Source organism: Felis catus, chromosome C2 (assembly GCF_018350175.1).
Source record: "Felis catus isolate Fca126 chromosome C2, F.catus_Fca126_mat1.0, whole genome shotgun sequence".
Taxonomy (NCBI): domain Eukaryota; kingdom Metazoa; phylum Chordata; class Mammalia; order Carnivora; family Felidae; genus Felis; species Felis catus.
The window spans coordinates 12,836,166-12,859,407 of NC_058376.1; the positions used below are offsets into that span (position 1 = coordinate 12,836,166).

The 23,242-nt window shown below is 50.7% G+C and overlaps 1 protein-coding gene and 1 long non-coding RNA gene across 5 annotated transcripts in view; one reads left to right on the forward strand and one right to left on the reverse strand.

Moving 5' to 3' along the window:
* Window positions 1-23,242, forward strand: part of URB1 (URB1 ribosome biogenesis homolog) — an 81,768-nt gene that overhangs the window by 50,586 nt on the left and 7,940 nt on the right. For 2 of the 4 annotated variants that reach the window (XM_019839441.3, XR_002162255.3), the window contains exons 29-39: window positions 3,293-3,464; window positions 4,209-4,311; window positions 13,968-14,128; window positions 14,673-14,784; window positions 15,711-15,817; window positions 16,344-16,487; window positions 17,597-17,706; window positions 18,088-18,285; window positions 19,461-19,702; window positions 20,129-20,725; window positions 21,788-22,010. In XM_019839441.3, the coding sequence (XP_019695000.3) occupies window positions 3,293-3,464; window positions 4,209-4,311; window positions 13,968-14,128; window positions 14,673-14,784; window positions 15,711-15,817; window positions 16,344-16,487; window positions 17,597-17,706; window positions 18,088-18,285; window positions 19,461-19,702; window positions 20,129-20,725; window positions 21,788-21,969 (2,128 nt within the window). In that variant the 3' untranslated portion in view covers window positions 21,970-22,010. Of the gene's footprint in view, window positions 1-3,292; window positions 3,465-4,208; window positions 4,312-13,967; window positions 14,129-14,672; window positions 14,785-15,710; window positions 15,818-16,343; window positions 16,488-17,596; window positions 17,707-18,087; window positions 18,286-19,460; window positions 19,703-20,128; window positions 20,726-21,787; window positions 22,578-23,242 lie in introns of those variants that run through there. The other 2 variants (XM_045036685.1, XM_011285748.4) reach the window with 2 other exon arrangements.
* Window positions 4,141-6,789, reverse strand: LOC109503344. Its single transcript, XR_002162258.3, has 3 exons — window positions 5,954-6,789; window positions 4,989-5,189; window positions 4,141-4,359 (listed from the first exon to the last, which is right to left on the reverse strand). It is a non-coding gene; the product is annotated as an uncharacterized LOC109503344 (long non-coding RNA).

Genomic DNA, 23,242 nt, shown 5'->3' on the forward strand with positions numbered 1-23,242 from the left:
AGAGAGGGGGACACAGAATCCGAAGCAGGCTCCAGGCTCTGAGCTGTCAGCACAGAGCCCGATGCGGGGCTCGAACCCATGAACCATGAGCTCATGACCTAAGCCGAAGTCGGACGCTCATCCGACTGAGCCACCCAGGCACCCCTCATACGTTTTTGATTCTCGGGGGAAGGGTGAGATAGATGGGGCTCCCCTAACACACACTGGTTCTCATGAAAACTCGGCCTCATGCTCCAAGGTTCGCCTGTTGGCAGGGCTGCATTGGCGGGGCCACCCTCCTGACTGTCACAGACCTGCCCCCAAACTCACTTTGAGCTGGAGTGTCTAGTTTGGCTGATTTTTCTCACGCTTTACTTCAGGTGGGAGTGACTTTGACAAGGCGCTGCTGGGGAGAGGAGTGGGGGGCTGACTGGATGTTAATCCACTCTCCCTGTGTCTCTCGGTGCACACGGGTGCTGGTCTGTCTCTGGACTTGTCTCTGTCCCTGTGTGTTTGTCTCATTCTGTGTCTGCCTCTCTGTCTGTCCCTCCCGAGTCCCCAGGGGCTGTGTCCTTGGGCAGCACAGCTTTGGCCTGAGGGGCCAAGATTGATGCCTTCCCCTGAGGGCCATGCCCGCCCCCCCCCCCCCCCAGGGTCAAGGTTAACAGGGGACTTTTGTCCAATGAGCTGCTCATGGAAAGCATCTTAGCTTCTCTGTGCTGCCCTCGCATAGTCTTTTCTCCTTACCATTTAGGGCCCGCTCCCTAACATCTGCCCAGTACGTACATGAAGAAGAGCCTGGTGTGTTAAGGCAGGAAGTGAGTGAACTGGGCCAAGATAAATACTTCAGGAGGAACTGTGCGGAGGGGAGAAAAAGATAATTTTCATGGTGGAATACTTTTTTTTAAAGTATTCCATGGCATACTTTATATATATATATATTTTTTATTCTCTTTTGAAAGACAGAGGGAGATAGAGGACGAGCAGGGGAGGGGCAGAGAGAGGGGGGAGACACAAAATCCGAAGCAGCCTCCACGCTCTGAGCTGTCAGCACAAAGCCTGACACAGGGCTCGAACCCATGAACCTCAATATCATGACCTGAGCCAAAGTTAGACTCAACTGATTGAGCCACCCAGGTGCCCTCCCCCGTTGCCCCCCCCCCCCCCCCCCCCCCGCTCCTTTTTGATTTAAAGATAAAAGCAGTATTAGCTGAGAAGCCACCCAACCCCCACAGGAGGAAAAACAAAAACAAAAACAAAAAACGTTTCTATCTCTTAAGAATGCCCAGGTCATGAATAAACATTCTTTTCCTTCCCCTAATGAACTGGCCTCACCTACTGCTTTGGAATTGGTGCCGCGTCAGCTGTACCCTTTCTGGAATAAATAAATGGTCCTCATGTACGTAAGGGAGAGGAGAGCAAAGGGAAGAAAGAGCCGTTTTAGTCTCACTTGGGCCTCAGAACACCTTCTGTCTGCGAGAGTGAAGGAAGTTGAATGGGCTGCCCTAGGAGGGCGGGTCAGAGCTGGTTATGGGATCAGCCGGTTCTCAGCCCAGGAGAGGGGAGGTGGTGCTCACACAACTCTGTGCGGCGAAGTAACAGAAGAGTCTCCTCAGAGCCAACATGAATGTCACATCCATCCCTGGAGGAGCAGGCCCGAGCTAGGGAGCCACATAGGAGCCCTGCGGATGTTCAGCGGACGGATCTCATGCCAGTAAATGGTGCCCGTTCGACGTGCGTATCCAGTCTGTTAGCTGCTTGCCTGTTTACTCACCAGGGAACAGCCTCGCAAAGAAGGTTATTTATTTACGTGTTAAACGTTTGTTTATATTTTGAGAGAGAGAGAAAGAGCATGAACAGGGGAGAGGCAGAGGGAGAGAGAGAATCCCAAGCAGGCTCCACACTGTCACTGCAGAGCCCGACTTGGGGCTCAGACTCATGAGGGACCATGAGAATGAGACCTGAGCCAAAATAGAGTCAAGACACTCAACCAATGAAGTCACCCAGGCGCCCCAGACTATTTATTTTTTAACTTGAATGGCTGTCGTTGATCTGCACAGAAATGAGCGTGCATCGAGAATTCAGAGATAGGTTCATTGAGCCCTTGCCAGGGCTGGGTGCTGGGTCAGCGCTGTTGAGAATACCTAGAGGAATAAGACACAGTCTTGCTGTCTGTTGAGGGGGTCAGATTGTTGTAAGTGTAACTCCTTTTGATTGGCCTTTGGTGGTGAAGGCCAGCGGTTATGGCACGTGAGGGCACCCTCTCCCTAGGGGAACCAGGGAATGCTTCGTGACAGGGTTGGCATTGGAGGGATTTGATTTGATGGAGCTGAAGTTGGTGGTGGAGCCTGGGGACACCATGTGGAGGGAACAGTGTCCCAATGGCTGTGAGTCGGGAAAGTCATACATTTCTGGGCACGGTGAGGTCAGCTTCTGTGCATCACAGGATATGTGTAGGGACAAGGTGGTGGGAAAGCTAGACAGGCTGGTTGGTAAGGGTTTTAAATATCAGACTGAAATAATATCATTTCCATCCAGGCAACGAGATAGCTGATAGACATTTTGGGACAGAGACATGGCCTTCCTCTGAGCTCGGCTTTCAGGGAGCATCCTCTAGCAGTGGGGAGGTGGGGAGGAGGTAGTGGGGAGGGAGGGAGGAGGAAGGCAAGGTGGTTTCTTGGGGGCAGCTGTAATGGGTGTTGGTGGCATAAAAGGTCGAGGTGTTTATATAAAAGACTCGAGGCAGGGACGGCCAGAAGGCTGTTCGTGCAGACCTGCTCTACTCGTGGCCACCTGTGAACAGGAGAGGGTTTGAATCGGTAAAGCGTCATCAGGCAGCCAGGATTCTGCTGCTGTGACCCAGGACGGACTCGAGCCAGACGCCCCCCCCCTCCCAGTTTTGCCTTCCAGCTGTGCCACTAACCCGATGGGCAATTGACTAGCTGAGCAACTTTCTTAACCCTCTTGGTGTCTCTTCCCCCGTTTGCAAAATGGGAGTAGCAACAGTACCTACCTTATGGGGTTGTTACACAGATAAGCGAATTAATGGGTGTGGGGGGTTTAGAGTAAGTGGCACATCATAAGCTCCATACAGGTGTCATTGTCCCCCCCCCCCCACGCCCTCTTCATTGCTGGCATCTCCACCACCCCTCTTCCCCTGTGTCATGATGGAAATGAAATGATACATGCTCCGGACAATGCCTGGAGTGTGCTGGCTGCTCGACCAAGCTACCCATGACGGTCATTGTCATCAGCATCGATTCTGCTCCCGTGGGGCCCTGTGACCAGTGTGCTCTCCCTTGTGCCGCTCCAGAGTGCTGCTGTGGGGCCCAGTGGCTGTGGAGCATCACAAGACGTGCCGGAGTCTGGGCAAGTCGCTGTGGCAGCAGCCGAGCGTCGGGGACATCCTCCGCCTGCTGGATCGGGACCGGATGATGAAGACCATCCTCCACTTCCCCCAGAACCGGAGGCTGCTGCCCCCTGAGGTGCAGGGGGGCCCCAGGGCAGAGCTGTTGGGGAACGCTCCCGGCAGCCATGGGTGCCGTTGTGCTTGCCTGGCAGCTGTGAGTGCCGTTGTGCTTGCTCCTTTGAGGAGCTGCTTGCACCCTCTATTTTGGCACACTGTACATCCTGTGACATGCCAGCGCTGTTTCTCTTAGGGTTTGTTAACATCAAGTTAAGTAAAATCCCAACTGTATGCAAAGCTACCAAGACAGGACCCCCATTGGCCCGTCACTCAGCTTCAACAGTTATGAGCGCCGGCTGTGCGTATTTCATTTGTAACTTCCCCCGTAAGAAAGGCTAACTTGAAGCAGAGCCAACGATATCCATTTCATGCAGAAGCAGTTTTTTTATGGAGCCATTTTATTTTATTTATTTATTTAAAAAAAATTTTTTTTTCAACGTTTTTTATTTATTTTTGGGACAGAGAGAGACAGAGCATGAACGGGGGAGGGGCATCGAGAGAGAGGGAGACACAGAATCGGAAACAGGCTCCAGGCTCCGAGCCATCAGCCCAGAGCCTGACGCGGGGCTCGAACTCACGGACTGCGAGATCGTGACCTGGCTGAAGTCGGACGCTTAACCGACTGCGCCACCCAGGCGCCCCTTTATTTTATGCTTTTGAATATTCACAATAATTGGAACTCTAGATACAGTGGGTGAGTATTCACATGTTATTACGTTTAAGAGGCCAAACCACACATTTTTTTTGTTTCGGGCTGTTTCAGGATGGACAGGAACTGATCTTCAAAGACAGGAGCACAGTGGATCTAGATGGCCTTTATGACCCCTGCTTTCTCCTGCATCTCTTCAGTGAATTGACCAGGCCAGGTAACTGCAGCCTTCTCTGGTGCGCGGCCGGAGGAGCGGGCGTCTTTTCTAAACAAAATTTTTTTTTAATGTTTGTTTATTTTTGAGAGCGAGAGAGTGAGCCAGCATGAGCAGGGGAGGGGCAGAGAGAGCGGGAGACACAGAATCCGAAGCAGGCTCCAGGCTCTGAGCCATCAGCACAGAGCCCGATGCAGGGCTGGAACTCACAAATCGTAAGATCATGGCCTGAGCTGAAGTCGGACACTCAACCTACTGAGCCACCCAGGTGCCCCCGGAGGATCGGGTCTCTCATGGTAGTCCCCACTGTGATAATTGAGGATTATAATTAATCCCAGGAGGATCCTCATCTGCCTTCTCACCTTTTCAGGAAAGTAACAGTGAATGTTTTGAATATAGTGATTTGAAAAAAAAAATTATAATTTTAAAATTTGGGAGCGTCCCTTCACGCTTGATCTTTTTCTAACTCTGTAACAAGAGGCTTTTCTGAATTCTCAATAGGTAGTGATCCAGTACCACCAGATTTTATCCTTGAGAATGAGTGAGAGTCTGCCGAGGTTGGCTTTTTCTTGGCTTAAGTATATTTTTGAAATTGTATTTTGTGTCTAGTAGCCTGAGGGTGGGAGTCTTCGTGAGTGAACGGGAGGGAGGAGGCAGAATGCAGACATACGCACACGTACCCACTAGGGCGGATGGATCTGATTCCCAGGTCAGGCAGCTCTGTTGGTTTGGGACATTTCGTCAGCGACAAGCGTATCATATCCCATTGTGGTTTTAATGTGCATTTTCCTAGTGGCTGATGATGTCCGGCGTCTTGTGGTTCATCTGCCATCTGTACCTCCTTTTTGTTGAAATGTCAGGTCATGTCTTTTGCTCATTTTCTTTTTTAAAAAAAAATTTTTTTTTAATGTTTTTATTTATTTTTGAGACAGAGAGAGAGACAGAGCATGAGCAGGGGAGGGGCAGAGAGGAAGACACAGAATCCAAAGCAGGCTCCAGGCTCTGAGCTGTCAGCACAGAGCCCGATGCGGGGCTCGAACTCACGGACTGTGAGATCATGACCTGAGCCAAAGTCAGATGCTTAACTGAGTCACACAGGTGCCCCTCTTTTGCCCATTTTCTAATAGGATTTTTTTTTTTTTTTTTTTTTTTTTACTGTTGACTTTCAAGGGTTCTTTATATATTCTAGATACTCATCCTTCGTCGCATATACGGTTTACAAATATTTTCTCCCAATCCGTAGCTTACCTTTTCATCCTCTTCACAAAGTCTTTGACAGAGCCAAAGTTTTTTGTTCTGGCCAAGTCCAATTTAGCGGTTTTCCTATTTATGGATCACACTTGTATTGGTGTTCCTGGCTGGAGAGGCTAGAGTGGCCCATGACTGCTCTTCACTGGGCCTCCCCCTGACAAGCCTCTGATGCCCAGTGGGGGGGCAGGAGGGGCCTCTGGTTACTGCCTCCCTCCCCCTACTTCCATCTAGGCCTCCTCTGACAGACGCCAATCCGGCAGGGGACTTGGGGCTCTGTGTCACAGCCTGGCAGGCTGAAGGCCGGGCTCCGCACTTGCCTTCACTGGCGCGGGTGGGCGCCAGCCCCGCGGCTTTCTGTGAGGTGTTTGGCGGAAGCAGAGCAGTTATTTATTACCTGAGTTTTCTGTCGGGCTAGGCTGCTTCTCTTCTAGTCTTTTGTCTAGAGACTAGAAAGAGTAGGCTTTTGTTCAGGTATTGTCTGTGCCAGTTGATTTTCGGAGTTGCTGGCTTCTTCAGCTCGAAGTCTGGGACACCAGAAGCAGAAAGAAAACACAGGGAACTCACCTGAGGTCCCCCAGCCGGTCAGCTTCCTTTCCACCTTTTAGAATCGTCTTAACACCTGTCCAGTATATTTGAGTTGTACTTACTAGTAAAAGTAGAGAAAATATCGTCAACTCCATCGTCCCAGAATTATACATCTAATTTAAGTAATTTTTACCATTAGATGTCATATTCACAGTTCAAAAGTCAGGCGGTACCAAAGGGTGTGCGGTGAAACTCTCCTACCACCACCCCCCCCCCCCCCCGACCTCTCACCATTGTTTCCTCCTAGCGGGGACACATTACCTGTTCCTCGCATGCGTTCCTGGGCCCAGCTTGCTTCTTTGAGACCTGTCATGACTCTAGCCGGGCCTGCGCAGAGGGCCGCCCAGGGACAGGCGTGGTGTGCGGGTAGAGGCGCGCGGTCCACGTCTCTGCTCTTTGCTGTGGCCGGCGTGATGCCGGCAGGGACCCCAGGCTCCTTCCTGCTGAACTTAACATCCACGTGGACTTAGGTACACTAGGAGACCATGTGTCCTTATTCGTGTCGTTCTGTTCGTTTTTCAGCTTGAAGTTGCCTTTTTATGGGGCGCCTGGGTGGCTCAGTTGGTTAAGTGACTTCGGCTCAGGTCGCGATCTCCCAGTTCGTGGGTTTGAGCCCCGTGTCAGGCTCTGTGCCGACAGCTCAGAGCCCGGAGCCTGCTTCGGATTCTGTGTCTTCCTCTCTCTCTCTCTGCCCCTCCCCTGTCTGCACTCTGTTTTTCTCTCTTTCTCTCTCAAAAAATAAACATTAAAAAAAAAAAAAAAAGATTTAAAGGTGTCTTTTTATGCTCCAGCGTGAACAGATTGGTGCTGCCTTTCCTAACAACAGGATGACAGGGCTGGGTCTCCTCAGGGCTTTCCCACTGGTGGCCCCTGGGGTTGCTGTAGTGCCCTGGCCTCCAGAGGCGTGGTGTTCTGTGGCTGAGCTAGATTTCATCTGCTGGAGAGCCAGGCATTTCAGGCCCACCGCAGATCGCCCTAATGGCAAGCGGGTATCTTAACCGTCCCAGTGACTTCACAGCAGATTAACCTAGGCACATGGACCAGCGTGCGGCCCGGAAGCTCTCCTTCCCCCACCCCTGCCCTGGCAGCACTGGTGAGGTCTGTTTCTCATCAAATGTGAAAATAGATTTTCCACAGTCTGCAAATATGAGGTAACTTGAGTGGATTACAACAAATCATTTAGTCGGTTGCTTGGTCTCTTAATAGAGCTTTTAAGAGACAGAAGGCAGAGGCTTGGACGACACTAATAGAAAAGTACTAAAAATAGGACACAGTGTTTTTCTCGGAATCTTGAAGATTGCCCTTTTTGGGTCGGGAGGACAGTGTCTGGGAGGCCTTTTGTGAAGAGAGCTAATTAGGAAGTGGGCTTTTAAGTTAGGGAAATCTCCAAACACAGCCTATTTTAAGTTCTATTGGCATGATACAGGTAGGAAGATTTGGAAAACATGCCTGCCCTAAAAAGGATTTGTGGTAGCTTAAAATACCAGTTACACTAAAGTCATTCATAGTAAAGCAGAAAATTTTGAAAAGTATAGAGGTAGATAGAGATATGAAAGTAATGAAAATATTAAAAGAAACAAACAAAAATTAGGTCATTAAATTTTACTTAGGAATACTTATCGTCCAGAACAAAAAGTAGAAACGTAATGTTTTAAATAAATTTTGTCGTCTGATAAAAGGAAGCATACCAGTTTGTAGGGAAATTTCTAGCAGTAAAATGGTAAGCTGAACAGAAATCTATGAACAGCATATGGCCAATGTAGGCTAGGTTTATTGTTGTTGAATTAAATCATGAATCTGTTTTTCATATTCTTTTTAACACGTGTTTTTCTCTTTGCTTTTGCTCTGGTGAAGCAAGCATGAAGAATATTTTGTTTTTTAACTTTTTTTTAATGTTTATTTATATCTGAGAGAGAGAGCATGCGAACAGGGGAGGGGTGGAGAGAGAGAGAGGGAGACACAGAATCCGAGGCAGGCTCCAGGCTCGGAGCTGTCAGCACAGAGCCCGACGTGGGGCTCGAACCCACAAACTGTGAGATCTTGACCTGAGCCAAAGTCAGACACTTAACCGACTGAGCCACCCAGGTGCCCCATCACAAAGAATGTTTTAAATGAACTTTAATTGAAGTGTGATGTAGAGAAACGACCACAAATCCTATGTGTGTGGTGGGAGTTTTGGTGAAATCACCAGCTGGATCAAGGAGCAGAACATAGTGGGCAGCTCTCCCTAGTCAGTATCCCTTCCTCCCCAACAGGAGCCAGGGCCCTGTATTTGAACTTTATGCATTATGTGTTCTCTTGTCTCAGCTCCGTTTACCCCACATTATGCTCGTGAGTCCTTCATACCGCGTGTAGCACAGAAAGCTCGCAACAAAATGTTGTTACTTCCTGCAGTGACACCTGGGTCCAAGTGTTGCTAACGTCTTGCGATCCTAAATTGGGCATGTGATTAGTTTTTAAGCGTGACTGCCAGACTTCGGAGAAACTACAGTCTTACTTCTCCCGTTCAGCCTTTTGCTAAAAAGGGGAACCTGTTTTCTTAACCTTCCTGCTTCCCTGCTTTGAGTCCTTGGCTGAGAAACAGGGTCAGCCAGGGCTGTTAGCAATGACAGTGACAGATGCTTTTTCCACAGTGAATTCTTGTCCTCAACAGAACTGGGCTGAGATCTTCAGCTCCTAAATCACGTGTGCCGCCAAACAGGGAGGCCGGCGTGCAGCTCTCTGAGCCTCGTCACCAGACCACGGGGACACAGGCCCCGTGGACTCCTCTCTCACCTGCCAGGCCACCTCGGAGGGAAGTGGTGTAGAAGGAGGCGTCAGGAGGAGCCTGGAAGCTCCATAATACCACCACTGAAGCCCACAAAAGAGGGGCTGCTTTTTATTTTAATCCTTGAGAACCATGCTGGTTGAGCCTGGTTGAATCTTTAATCTTGAGGTAGCATCTGAAGATCTGTTATCGCAAGGCCAAATTGCTGTTTGCAGGGCCCTGAAACAGAGAGTGGTGTTTATAACTGTTTTTTTAATAGCCTATTATACTTTCTGCACCCCCACGGCAGCTCTTTTCCTTAAATGTTACAAAGCCAGGACTTCTTGAAACAGCAGATGACGGCAGACGTGAAATTGACTTTTCCTCATGGACACGTGGAAAGTCCATTTGTCTTAGAGAATGTCGCTGATTACTAAAAATACCCTAGCCAGCTGAGTACTAGCTGTTTTTAGTGAGCGTGATATTAAATGTTTAGACTGTTCTCGGTCTCAAATATATTCCATTTACGTGTGTTGGTGATGGAGGTGTGTAGCTGTATCTTAACACATCTCGTCTTTCCCGAAACAGTATGCTATCCCACAGTTGGATGTTTTTTTTTTAAAGCTTTTTGAGTTTTCCCTCCTCATCAAAACTAGTCACTTGTTAGAAATGATAAAATTTAGTCTGCACACTCTTGGAGCCCAAGAGGCTTCCCATTATTCTTTTTTCATCCTTTTACTTGTAATCTGCATGTTGGTATTAAAAGTGGCTTCCTGTTGACACATGGATTTGGGCTCTGCCTTTTTGAAATCCAGTCTGACCATCTCTGCCTTTTAGTTGGAATGTGTACACCCTTTACATTTAGTGTGATTATTGGTCCGATTCTGTGTTGTTTTCTTTGTTGGCTTTTAGCTACAGTGCACGTGTGTGTGTGTGTGTGTGTGTGTGTGTGTGTGTGTGTGTGTGTGTGTGTTACTTTAGGATGTGTAGTACTCCCCTTCAGTTTATTGCAGTTCACTTTCAAGTGGGATTATATACCACTCTGTGGATAGTAGAAGCACCATACAACAGTATTAATCCATCCCTGCCCCTCCTGGTTTTCCGTGCTGTTCTTACCATACATTTTACTCCTGTGTGCTGTGACACCCACAATATGTTGTTGTTTTTGCTTCAGATTGTCGGTTACCTTTTAAAGAGATTTAAATGTCTTATATTTACCATTTTACAGTTGCCCTTTCTGGTTCTCTTCATTCCTCTGTGTAGACTCAGATTCCTATCTCCTTCCTTCTGCCTGAAGTACTTCCTTTAAGAATTCTTGTAGTTTCAGGGGCACCTGGGTGGCTCAGTCGGTTAAGCGTCCAACTTCGGCTCAGGTCATGATCTCGCAGTCTGTAAATTCAGGCCTCACATCGGGCTCTGTGTTGATACTGGAGACTGCTTCAGATTTTGTGTCTCCCTCTCTTTCTGCTCCTCCCCTCTCACAAAAAGTTAAGAAAAAAAAAGAGAGCTCTTGTAGTTCAGGGGTGCCTGGGTGACTCAGTCAATTGTGTGTCTGACTCTTAATCTCGGCTCCAGTCATGATCTCATGGTTTGTGAAATTAAATCCCTGATAGCACAGAGCCCGCTTGGGATTCTCTCTCCCTCTCTTTCTGCCCTTCCCCTGTTTGTACTCTTTCTCTCTCTCACACAGTAAATAAAATTAATAAAAAAGAGGGGCACCTGGATGACTCAGTCAGTTGAGTGTCTGACTCTTTGATTTTCGGCTTAGGTCATGATCCCAACATTGTGGAATCGGGCTCTCTCTACAATGAGCATGGGACCTGTTTAAGATTCTGTCTCTCCTGCCCCAATCGCGCAGTCTGTCTGTCTGTCTGTCTCTCTCTCTCTCTCAAAAAAGAATTCTGGTCATTCATGTCTGCTAATCAGTTCTTTCAGGTTTTTCATAGGAAAAAAGCCTTAACTTTTAAAAGGTTTTCATGGGGTATAAAATTCTAGACTGACAGGTTTTTTTTCTTACCGAACTTGAAAAATGATGCCACCTGATTTTTGGATTGCATTGTTTCTAACAAGCAACCAGCCGTCGTTCCTACTTTTGTTTCTGTATATGTTGTGTGACTGCTTTGAAGATTTTCATATTATTGGTTTCAAGCAGTTTAATTATGTGCTTTCGTGTGACTTTCTTTATGTTTCTTGTAGTTGGGGTATTCAGTGAGCTTGGCTCTGTAGGTTTATAGTGCTTGTCAAATTTGGAAAAACTTTGGCCATTGTTTCTTCAAACTTTTCAGGACTTCAACTACACATATATTAGCCCACTTGAAAATGATCCCACAGCTCACTGATGTTCTGTTCCTGGTTTAAAATTTTTTTTCTCTGTGTGTTTCAATTTGGATCATTTCTGTTGCTGTCTTAGAGTTCATTAATCTCTTTTTCTGTAATGTCTAATCTGTTAATAATCTCCTTCAGTGCATTTTTCATCTCTGACATTTTAATTTTTATCTTTGGAACCTTGGTTTGGGTTTTTATAGCTTCCATGTGTCTAGTTAACATTTTCAGTATTGTCTCTAGCTCCTTGTACACGTAGAATATAGTTATATTAGTTACACTAGAATTCTAGTTCTGTTACCTTTGTCCTATCTGAGTCATCTTCAAATGGTGGATTTTCCTAATGGGCTTTATTCCTTCTTGTTTGAATGTCTGATAATTTTTTAGTGTAAAGCAGACACTATGAATTTTACCTTATTTGGTGCTGGATATTTTTTATTTTTTATAGTTTATTGATTTATTTTGAGAATACGCACACACACATGCACGGAAGCTGGGGAGGCACAGAGAGAGAGAGGGAAAGAGGAATTCCAAGCGGGGCTCAAACTCATAAACTGAGATCTTGACCCGAGCTGAAATCAAGAATCAGATGCTTAACCAACTGAGCCGCTCAGGCGCCCTGCTGCTGGATATGTTTGTATTCCTGTGAATGTTCTTGAGCTTTGTTCTAGGATACATTTGAGCTGCTTAGACATGATTTGATCCTTCCAGCCTTGCTTTGAATCTCTGTTAGGTAGGACCAAAGCAGCATTTTAGTCCAGGACAGACAGACTTCACCTCACCACTGAAGAAACACCCTCCTAAGCAGTGTGCCCTCTCCCGGTGAATGTGAGGGTTTCGCCCTGGCTGGTGGGACAGGACCCATGTCCAGGCAGGTGTGAGCCTGGGGTTGTCTTTGGTCCTCAGCCTCGGTAGCTTCCTCGTACACTCTTGCCGGGGCGGGGCACCCGGCCAAAGAGCCTGGTGCTCTCTCCGTGGAACTCTCTTCTCTGGGACTCTCCCTTGTGACATCTGGCCACCTTGGCCTCCCAGGCCTCCTGCTCCATCTCGCACAACTCCGAGCTCTCCAGTCTCAGCCTAGAAGCCTCCAGGCTGCGAGCTGGGACTCTCGGAAGGTTCATCCTGTTCATTTTCACTCTTGGAGATTGCTCTCCTTTATCGCCTCATGTCCAGTGTCTTGAAAATCCTTGTTTTATTTGTTCAGTCTGGTTTTTTAGTTGCTTCAGGTGGACAGGGGAATCCGGTTTCTGCCACTTTCGGCTGGAAGTGGAAATCCTGGTTCTCCCTTGAGGCGGCGTAAACATTGAGAAAGAGGAAGGGGGCTGTGTGGAAGCATCCACGCAGCCATTGGTTGCCCTTCGCGGGGCGGCAGTGGGGGTGGGGGGCAGTGCTGGTGGAAGTTACAAGGAGCTGTACTACTTCCGAGGGACAAGGACACTTTATGGTTTAAAGTGATTTCAGCACCTTTGGGCAGCCACTCATTGGGGACCATCGCGTGCCCATGCATGTAGCTGTTTGGATTACAGTACAGAGGAGTAGCTGATTGGTAGTTTTTCTCTTACTGTTCATGCTTAACGTTTTTAAATTGCCAAAATTACCCTTTTAAAAGTCTCACTTCGGGAAAAGAAGGAAAAAAAAAAGCTTGGCTTTTTAAAAACATCATTAGTGGTGTATCTTTTATCAATAGACAGTATGTTCCAAGATTGCACATTTCACTTGGTTTCTGGGTATTCTTTTCACTTGGTTTGTATTTAGTGCCTCATTTAACTGCGTCACCGGTGCCTCAGCCTAAAGAACATCTGCATGGGTGATGATCATGACCAAACCCTGCGTCATCATTTTTAAACACGGTGACCCATCTCTGTCCCATGGTTTTTTTTCACAGGTTTTATCTTCTAACTTATGACAGTATTTATGTTGTAAAAGGGCCTGGGTCTTTGTTAAAGAGGGTTTAAAGGGTCCTGAATTTTGTTATTGGTAACCAAGCCCTTTAAGTTGTGGTCCTTGGGGTCCCCTTGTATATCTGACCTTCCCGCTTGGTCACATTTCCTGACGTGATTATGGGTTTTTACAAGGCCTCACATCTAACAGATGGATATCAGCTAGCAAACTCTTTAGACTCTAACTTTTGCTCAGTGTGGTGAGCCTCTCTTCTGTGAGATTTTCGTGGTTTGCTTAAAGGAAGGACTAGGGTTGCAGAATGCATATAAGTTAATCCTTCATAGAATTGTTGGGCCGGGTCAGACTGGTTTGCACTGGCTGAATTTCCCAGCTTCCCTGCCTTTGGTATTTTCCTTAGCAGTGTTTGTAGCTAGGAACTGAGATGCTGCAGACTGAACAAGGTGGAAACGGGGAGCTGGTTTTCTCTGCTGGCCCCGCAGTCGTGTCCCCCAGGTCACCAGCATGCTCGGATCTCATGTCTCGGGTCTGAATGGCACCTCCGTTCTTCTCTGGCTTGTTGAATGTTGTGAGAAGTAATGAAATAGTCCTGATTGGGATTTATAAGCATTTTAGAAGTTGAAAGTATAGCTTCTTGTCATAAAAGGGAAGACAGGCTTTTGTCCAACTTCAGCAGAAGCTAAGGGGGCTGGAGAGACCTGTATTTCTTGTATCTAGCTAGCACTTGTTGCTGATGTCGGCAAAATGCAAGAGGAAATTTAATTGTCCGTGTTGCACAAGCATTGTGATCGTGTGTGTGTGTGTGTGTGTGTGTGTGTGTGTGTGTGTATTTAATGCTCTATTTTATTTCCCATAGAATTTGTGGTAGATTGTCGAAAATTTTTGGACTCCAATTCTCTGGGCCTAACCGTCGCGGCCCTCAGCAGCTATGACCCCCAGATGCGAGCTGCGGCCTACTACGTCCTGGCGGCCTACTACTCGCAGCTGGAGGGGGCGCGGTTCCGAGAGCAGCCCCAGGTGAGTGCGCTTCAGGGAGGTGGTTCTCCGCCGCATCCGGTAGAAGGCCTTCTGTGTAACACAGAAGCGTGTTGTCTGATAAGGAACCGAGGTCCGTTCCCCTTCAGGGAGTGATGATGCTGGGGGTTGCCTCTGGTTCTCAACTCCGGGGAGATTGAGAAAGCTCTCCCCTTTCGACAGTCTTGTTGTGCGGAGGTGGGCAGAGCAGTTTGGTTTCTTTGGCCTGGGCTGTGGCTGAGGCAGCTGTTACCCAGGACGCACTGAGGCTCAAAAGCGTGTGCCCCAAGGTGGCGGGGAACAGGAACAGACTGGGTTGTTGGGGTGTGAAGCCAGGGTTCTCTCCGCCCGTGTGCACCTGCCTGGCTCCTCAAGGGACAGCAGAAGCACTCTTAAGATGGCAGTGAGCAGGGACGTTGCCTTTATGTGCATCCTGGGATGTGAGGAGCAGGCCACCTGGCAAAGCTGTGGTTTAAGCTGCATGAGTCGAGGCTGATCACAGCTGTTCTGAAAATTCTTTTTTTTCCCCTTCTTTCCTGGTTTTAAGCTACTTTACCTGTTGGATGTAGTCCGGAATGGGATCCGAACTCAGAACATGAGACTCACCTTTACCTTGACTCTCTTCATTGCCAAAGCAGCCCTGCAGATTTTGAAACCAGGTACTGCTGGTAGGACTAGGTTGGGGTGAGGTTGAAATGTCGAGACTGATCACGTCCACTTGTCGGTGTCAGTCCCGCAGGCGTGGTCCATCACACGTGTGAGAAGGGACGTGTCCGGGTCATCCAGTGGCACGGTCGTATTCAAATGGGGAAGCAGCCCCCCGCCTGAAGCCCCCATGGTCACATAGCTTGTCCGAGGCCCCACAGTTCATCTGTAGTCAATTCAGCTGTTAGAATTCAGATCTAGTGTTCGTTTACTCCTGTATATTTTTTCTTCTCCTTAGAAATTACTGGAGGAAAGCGAGTAATTAGTCATTTGTAGACTCTAAAGAAAAAGACTCTTCCGAGAAAATATCTTAGCAGAGGCCATGGTGGTTGGTCTTGGCCTTCTGTCCAGTGCACCCTCTCAGACCTCATGTCAGGGTCAGGGGCATAAGCAGCAGTGGGCACGGGGTGGCTCCGAGGACCCAGGCGTCTGGACAGGTTGGAAGTGGCGATCGAGGGGAGGAAGCATCTGTCCCCATCGGCCTCGTTGCGTTCCAGAGCCAAGTGCCCCGGGGGTGTCTGAGCCTCCTGCGCTGTGACAGTGACCTTCAGTTGGAGGCCGACGGGGCTGGGTGTCAGCCATCTGTGTAACCAGGTTCCGCTCTGCGGACCAGCTGGTTGGAGCTTGCGCAGTGGGCCGCTGGCTGGGGAGGGGCAGCTCGTGGTCTCGGAACCGTGAGCCAAAGTCTGCACGCAGCACAGAACTAAGGTGCCTTATTGCAGCCTGATTCTCGAGAGCTGCTAACCTGGATAAGGATGCAAAAGCTCCCCGGGGGGAAGGGATTGATGTCTGCCCCCCCCAGATCCTGTTCCCCAACTCCAGCAGAGCACGAGGGTCCCGCTGGTGCCTGCTGGAAGCCACTGTCTGCCTTTGTCCTCAGAGGAACACATGTACCTGAAGATCAGCAAGTTCCTGCTGTCACACGAGTACTTGAATATGAACAAGGTTCCAGGCTTCTACCAGTTCTTCTTCAGCTCGGACTTTGAGGTAATGCTTCTCAAGTCCCCGGGGGCCCCCAGAAGACTCCTCTTTTGGACTTGCAGCCACTGCTGTCCTTCTGATGTCCACTGATGTCCAAGGCATCCTCGCCTTGCTCAGCACGGTTGGCGGCATGGCTGCGCGAGCTGTGTCGGAGCAGGAAGATCACGTGGTCGTGCTCGTAGAAATGCTTTTCACTCCACGCATTAAGTTTTAGGTGGCTTCTCACACCTTAAAAAACTTCTGAGGCCTAAGCTGTGTGGCGTTCTCGTATTTTCTTGGCCGGGTTAAGCATTAAATGTGCTTTTGTAGGACACCTGCTCGAGTGGACACAGTGCAGTGTGTGAACTTGACCCGCTCCTTTCCTTCTGATCTGAAGGAACCGAACCGGGTGTTGAGGGATTCTGATCACATAATCAGAAATAGACCGTTTGCTGCCGTGGCTGCTTCCGTTGCCACCACTTGAAAATAGTGGGGTCGGAAGAGCCGTCTTTCACTTGCGTAACAGTAGTTTCCCGTTTCTCCCGGGTCACAGCAAAAGACGGAACAGGAATGGGTGTTTGGGATCCTGCGGCAGGGGATGCGGGACAAACACTGCTACAAGCTCTACGCCCGGCGAGGGGTCTTCCACACCATCCTGGCCTTCTTCAGCAGCCCCCTGTGTGACGACGAGGCACAGGTAGGCGGGCACCACGGTCTGTTTGAGAATGAAAGGTCCGTGCTTTTGTTCACGCTTTTATTTGGAAGTCAGACCCGTGTGAATTCTAATCCCAGCCTGGATGTGACCAACCCACTCATGTGACATTAAGCTGACTTCCCACGAGGGAAAAAGGCTGGCACTCGCTGCTGCCGTTCCCTGTTGAAATGCCGTTCCTTGTGGCTCCTCTCCCGTGCCCTCGCCTGGTGGTGAGGTCTGTGCAGAGGGCAGAGCCAAAACAGCGATCATGAACCTTTGGAGCTGGCTACGAAGCCTAGCAACAAATTACCCCCATAAATGACTGACGTGCTTTTGCGGAGACCTTCTTGAGCCACCAGTGTTTCACTAAACGCACAGAAGCTGTAGGTTCTCGAAACTCAGCTAGGAAACAAGAGTCGGGAGTTGAAGCCGACAGTCTTGCAACCAGGGAGGGAATCCCTTCAACTGAGAGCTTGTGTGTGTATGTGTGTGTGTGTGTCCGTCCCCTCAGTGCCCTGGGTGGCTGGAGGGAGTAAGTAGGTAGAGTTTTCAGTATCTGGATTAACTTCCAGCCCCGTCAGCTTTTGTGTCTGACCGGATATAAAACCTGTATAAATAGGAGCAAGTCAGTAGCAAGAAACCGCTGGAAGAAACTGGAGTCTGGGTATGATAGTTATTTCTCCTGACGAGGGAGAATGAGAAGATACCCACTTCACAGCTCCAGGGGCGGCCCCATTCTTATGTCCTCCCTTCCAGATGCTAAAACTGAAGGGACAAAATGGGCTGCCAGCTGTTTGGGCTAGAAATGGGTCCACATCCCCTGCCAGGCTCACACTGGGCCATGTGCTTTCCGAGCCGTGTCTTTGTGCCTGTGGGTTGGTTCCTTACGATGGGTTAGCAGGGGCGGTCAGCCCCAGTGCCTGGCACTTGCTGTGGATGTCTGTGTCCTCTGGCCGGCCACGGCCACCACTCTTACACGGCAGAGCCAGCGTCTTGTGCGGCCAGCGCCCGGAAATGGATACGACATACCGTTAGCGTTGTTTAAGTTGTTCCTTTCACCGAGTAAGTTCAGTTTCCCTACTGAGAAATAACTCTTCATTTTGGGTTTTCAGATTTGGATTCTGGAAATTCTACAGAACGCTGCCCGGGATGCCCAGTCTGCCTACGAGATCCTACGGGACTATAGCCTTTTAACGTGGGTTTTACACATCCTTGAGAGCAAGTAAGTGCCTCATGTGTGAGCGGAGTGGGGAGAGGGTGGGGTGGAGACCGTGGAGTTTACTGTTGGCTTTAGTGGTGACTGGAAATGTGCCGAACAGTCCGTCCCGTCTAGCGGTCGCCCACTAGGAAGGAGAATCGGGGCCCCACCCTGGGTTGCAGCATTTGGAGGGCAGGCTCCCTGTTTTCACGTGGATGCTGTGACTTTGGGGGCTGCGGTGGGGGTGAGCAGAAGGAATCGCTGCGAGAAGGGATAGCCTGCCACCCACTACCAGGCGCTGCCACTGTGGGCATAAGTGTGTCCCGAGGTACCCCCCACCCCTGCTCCCGCCGAGGTCGCTGAGAGGAGAGGACGTGGCAGTGAGCGTTCCGTATTTGGTTTCAGGTTTCTGGAGACCCAGCTCCTGTCCAGCATAATCTCCTTGCTGCACACACTGTGGGTGACCAACCTGGGGGACAAGGGAGTGGAGTCTGAGGGCCTGCCTCCTCGCAAGCCAGGGTCCCAGGAGCCCCCGAAGCTGCTCGCCCTGCACCTGGTCAATGAGTTCCTGTATGTTCTCATTGTGCTCACAAAGCACCTGAGGTAAGCCCCCTGCCCGCCAGGCGTAACCGTGTCACCTGTGGACATCACCGCTCAGCGGTCCCCTTGGTCACAGCTTCACAGGGCTGAGCCACATGGCTGCTGTCAGTTGTGGGTGACGTCAGGAAACCTCTTAGCTGTTTCTGCTTTTCTACTTCTACTTTATGAGGCTCCTTTCAAGACGCCGAGAACTTAACACTCTAAACACCTAAAACCTGTCATACCAGATGGCTTTTAGCAGACAAACAACTTCCTTGATGTTTTGATTCAAGCACTCGTGTATTTTGTAGAAAGAACATGTTTTCCATCACCTTAAGAAAGCATGTTCCCAGACTTGCTTCTGCCTTCGTTAGCCTGCACAGATTCACTTATCCCAGAATCTTCTTGAAAATTTCAGTATTTTCATATGACCTCTTAGAAGACTCCCCCTGATTTCCTCAGAGAGCTACACTCTCCTCAGATCCCACCGTCTTAGAGAAAATAGAGTCTGTGCCCTCAGAGTTCTGACTTAGGAATAGAGGTGTGCTAATTGGAACCAGAAGATTGATCACAAATGGATTATAATCTCAGAGTGAAAACTTTTCTTGGTAGAGGACAGGGCATTTGGTCTTAGGTTGTTTTGAATTAAGTTGTTAAGTCAGTGCCGACAGACCTGTTTCTTATTTCGGGGTCGTTGAAAGACAGGTTGGTTTTTGAGAACCGATGGCAATTTGAAATAATTTTAAAATCGTGTGGAGCAGGTGCTACCGTATTTTAAATTCCCTGGGGTTCAGAACGTATTACTTACCGGTGCCCATCGTCGGGTTGGACCACGGATGGGGCTGAGTCTGAGAGGCCGTGAGGCACAGGGAGCCCACTGTCCCACAGTGTTGTGTCAGGTGGCTGGTGCCCAGACGCTCACACTCTCTCCACCTCACTCTCCCTGGTCAGCCATGGTTTCCCAGAGATTTCTGTTCCTCCAGCATGGAGGTCGGACTCCAGTCTCCACTGTGCCTCCCCTGCCGTGGCTTGCTCTCTCCTGTTGGTTGTGCTGGTTCCATGCTCCCTGTGTGTTGTCAAGGCACACTCCGGCGGTGGGTGGGCCATTTGACCCTCTGGGCGTTGCCCAGCCACCCCCGTCCTGGGCTATGGGACGAGGAGGCAGCTTGGGCTCAGTCTGCGACGTTGGCTCCCGACAGGCCGACCTTGGCCCCCGCCCAGCTGACCAGCTTCTTCGGGGCGCTCGAGTCCGTGCTGAGGTACCGGGCCACCGTCGTGCAGGCCTTCAAGGACATGAACCGCTTCACAGTGAACGAGACAGTGCTGTCCACCAAGGATGTCCTCATCCTCCTGCACAAGTGGAGCCTCATCGAGAGAGATGCCAGGCTCCAGGACGACCTGAGAGCAGCCATTGAGAAATACCAAGTCAAGGAGCTGCTGAGTGAGTGTCAGGACCCGACTGTCTGGCGTTCCCCAGACTGTGCCCAGCTCCCCACCGAGCACCCAGCGGTTTGCCTCTCTGAGCAGCATTTCCGAAGCTGTCAGGGCTTAGGGACAGGGCACACCCGTCCTCGTAGCCCTGCAGAGGTTGCTGGGGAGGCCTGGCTTTGAGCTCTGGCTCTGCCACGGCCGGTGCTCGCCATGAGGGGGAGGGGCGGTGGTGAGGATGAAGCGGGTTCATCGTGACGGCAGCGGGGACCGTCACAGGCCCATGTGGAGCACTCGCCGCGCTCCAAGCATAGGAACGTGTCCTGTTGGGGCCGAGCCCTCGGGGCCTGTAGGCCGCCCTTGCGGCACCCGCCCGCCACCTGGAGCTGCGTGGGGACGGGGGCGTCGGTCTCACTGCCTTCCTCTCCGTGTACAACAGAAATGTGCAAGGATAAGAACAAGCCCGCCGTGCCAGTCCGAGCTAAAGGCCCACGGGGCCGAAAGAGGAGGCCTGGGGAGGAGGAGGAGACGGCCGACCCTGAGCCGCAGGCGTCCACCTTGGAGACGTGCAAGGGCCTCCTGAGGTCCATACTGACCCACTGGGGGCCCGCGTTCCCCGGCCCTGACTGCGCTCGGGGCCCCGTGGACGGGGCTGCCCCTGAGAGCGAGGCCCCGGGCCTCGCGTGTGCCGCCGCCTCCCTGGCTGTCGGCTGGGTGCTGCGGTCGGTGGCCGAGCGCCCGCCCGGCAGGGCAGAGGCTTTGGGACTCCTTGGCTGGCTGAAGAGCCACATCTTGCCACAGCCGGTGGTCGTGGCAGAGCTTCTCGGGGACCGTGCTGTGAGGAGTAGCATCTTCAGGCTGTACAGCCAGTCCTGCAGTGCCGAGCAGCTGGTGGGCCCCGCGCAGAGCGTGGCCTGCCTCTTCAACACGGTCATGCTGCAGCTGGCGGCCCAGGGCCCGGCGGGGAGCGCCTTCCGCCCAGCGGTCGAGACCCTCTGCCTTTCGTCTCTGAAGGAGAAGGACGAAGCCACCCGAGGTGAGGCTGGTTCGCTCGTCAGAGGCTGAAGGAATGCACCAACAGGTGCGGGGTCCGGAGCAACTCCCGGTCCTTAGAGCCTGTCGGGGACCCTTGATGAAGTATGGATGGGGCCCAACCGAAACCCAGTTTGCCATGGGGCCGTGAGCGGGCAGGGAGGAAGCCTCTGCTCTCTGGTCAAGCGCCAGTGACGATTGTGTTTGCAGTGGAGAAGCGAGCGCCCCTCAGAACCGCTGCACAGCAGCGGCTTTGCTACATTTCAGCCGTTACTCAAGTGAAGATTATGTTTCACAGCAGTGCGGATGGATGCGTGGGTACAGATGCGTGTGCGCGTGTGCGTGTGCATGTGTGTGTGTGTGTGTGTGTGTGTATTTGCATATATGTGCACAAGCCGAAAATACGCACACAGTTTATGTGCTTGGCACTTAGCAGGTGCTTAGTGAGAGATTAAGTGTGGAAATGAATGAATGAACCAGCAGCAAAGGCTTAAAAGGCTGTAAGGAGAACAGAGGGAGGCTGACCATGTGCACGTGGCCTCCTCCATCTGAGAGGGTTGTTCCTTCCACGGAGGGATGTAAGGGGACCAGGAAAGAGAGATGGGCCAGCAGCCGAGGCAGGTGAGCTCACCCTGGGAGTGACCTCTTCTCTCATCTGGATGCCGTCAGGGAGTTGAGTCTGTGCCCGGGAAACCCTGTCCTCTGGCCCATGCTATTGACGAAATGGTGTGAAGGGATCCTTGGAACCTCTTCTCAAACCACGGTTCTGGTTCTCAGCACGGGTGGTCAGGACCAAGAAGAAACTTGGCTTGTAGTAACTTTTTTTCACGTTCCACACACACTGATCAAATAGATGAGTTTTTTTTAAAAGAAAAAAGATTAACCCCAAATTTAAGCAAAATTCATTTGTTTTGAACACTTGCTCACCTCCTGTTGCCAGAGGCATGTGGCACCGTTTACTTGGGTACCGCGCAAAGCTCCCATGTCCCCAGGCGTGTGGGTGGGGTGACTGGTTTTCCAGCGGAGTAGCTTTGTGTCCTGACGGCCTTGTTGCCCTCTTCCTCAGCCACCGCAGCGTTCCTGGTGTCTCTGCACATTAAGGACGTCTGGCTGGGGGCTCAGCGGCCAGACAGCCTCCTAACCCACATCCAGATGATCCGTGACGCCACAGAGGACGCGCCAAAGGGTGACGAGGAGGCTGTCGTCATGCTCTGCAAGGACATCGCCGCCTTGGTCCCCAACGCTTGACGCCCTGCCCTCCGGCGCCTTCTGGCCCCAGGTTCTAGAAGGTTAGTTGAGTCGAGGGTTTCCGTGGAAAGCACGTGTGACGACAAGTTCCGTCAACGTTAACTCCGTTTCCTGACAGGCCAAGTTGGCTTTGTTTAACTCAACGATGAATGATGAGCTCCGGGGACTGCGCGCACGAAGCGGTCAAAGCCGAAGCAGGCCTGGGTGCTTCCGGCCCACAGGCCCATTCAGTGTTCACACGGGGAGGACCCTTCCTCTTGGCTTCAGTGCTCTTCAAAGAAAATACCTCAAGTGGAGGTAACGCTTCTGAGCACTGAAGGGATTTGTGGATATTAAAGCGAAAGGGTCCAAGAATTGAAGGCGTCCGATAAAGGAGCGTGAGGAGAGGTGCTTCAGCTTTTCTTTCCGGTGAAGTCTCACACGGATGGGTACCACTTCTTGAGTGTTAATTATTTTAGTAAATAAAAGGGTATTATGCTAAATCCTTACAGCATAAAAGCGATTTGATCTCTGTCTTGGGAAGAAAGCCTGTAATTTTTTTTTTTTTAATTGTTTCAAAGGGAGGATTTGGGATTCTATAACTTGTTAATAAATGTCTATTTTTGTTACGCTTTTGTGTTTTGCTTATGGATGGTAATAGGCCGTTTCATTTCACAGCAGCCCGCGTCGTAGAGGGTCAGCACCTGACTCTTAACCTTCCTATAGCAACTGGCACAGCGGCTGGCAAACCCAGTGGAGTTGTGGAGCCTGGGCGCTTGGAGCTCGGCGTGTGCCCGCGTCCCTCCCGCACGCCGCGGCCCCCGGTTGTTCTTAACGACCTCACGTTTTAACCAAGATACGAGTGACACCTGTCTGCCTCCAGTCCCTTTACCACGTATGGGCTCATTGTCTAGAAAGCAGGGGTGGACCCTCCCCTCTGCCCATCCCCCCGCCCCCTGACACAACACTCGCAACAGCGTTTTCTGAGAACATTCCCGTGTCAGAATCCTGCTTTTAGGTTCAAGTTAGAAGAGCCCCGTGTTCTTTCTCGCCCCTTTTCTGTGTCTCTGGAGCTCGTGAGCCTCCCCTCCCTCATCTCCCTTTCTAGCCCACCACCCCCGAGTAAGGCGAGGCCGAGTCTGCCGTCAACTTGGGGAATTAACCGTCAGCCCGCCTCGGCGGGAGTGGGCTGTATGGGCTTTGTACTTGGGCGCCGTCTCCCTGCCAGGGCCAGGCTGTCGGGCGCTGGAGGACTGAGTCTGTCAGAGGGCTCACACCAGAGGTCCCATAAAGT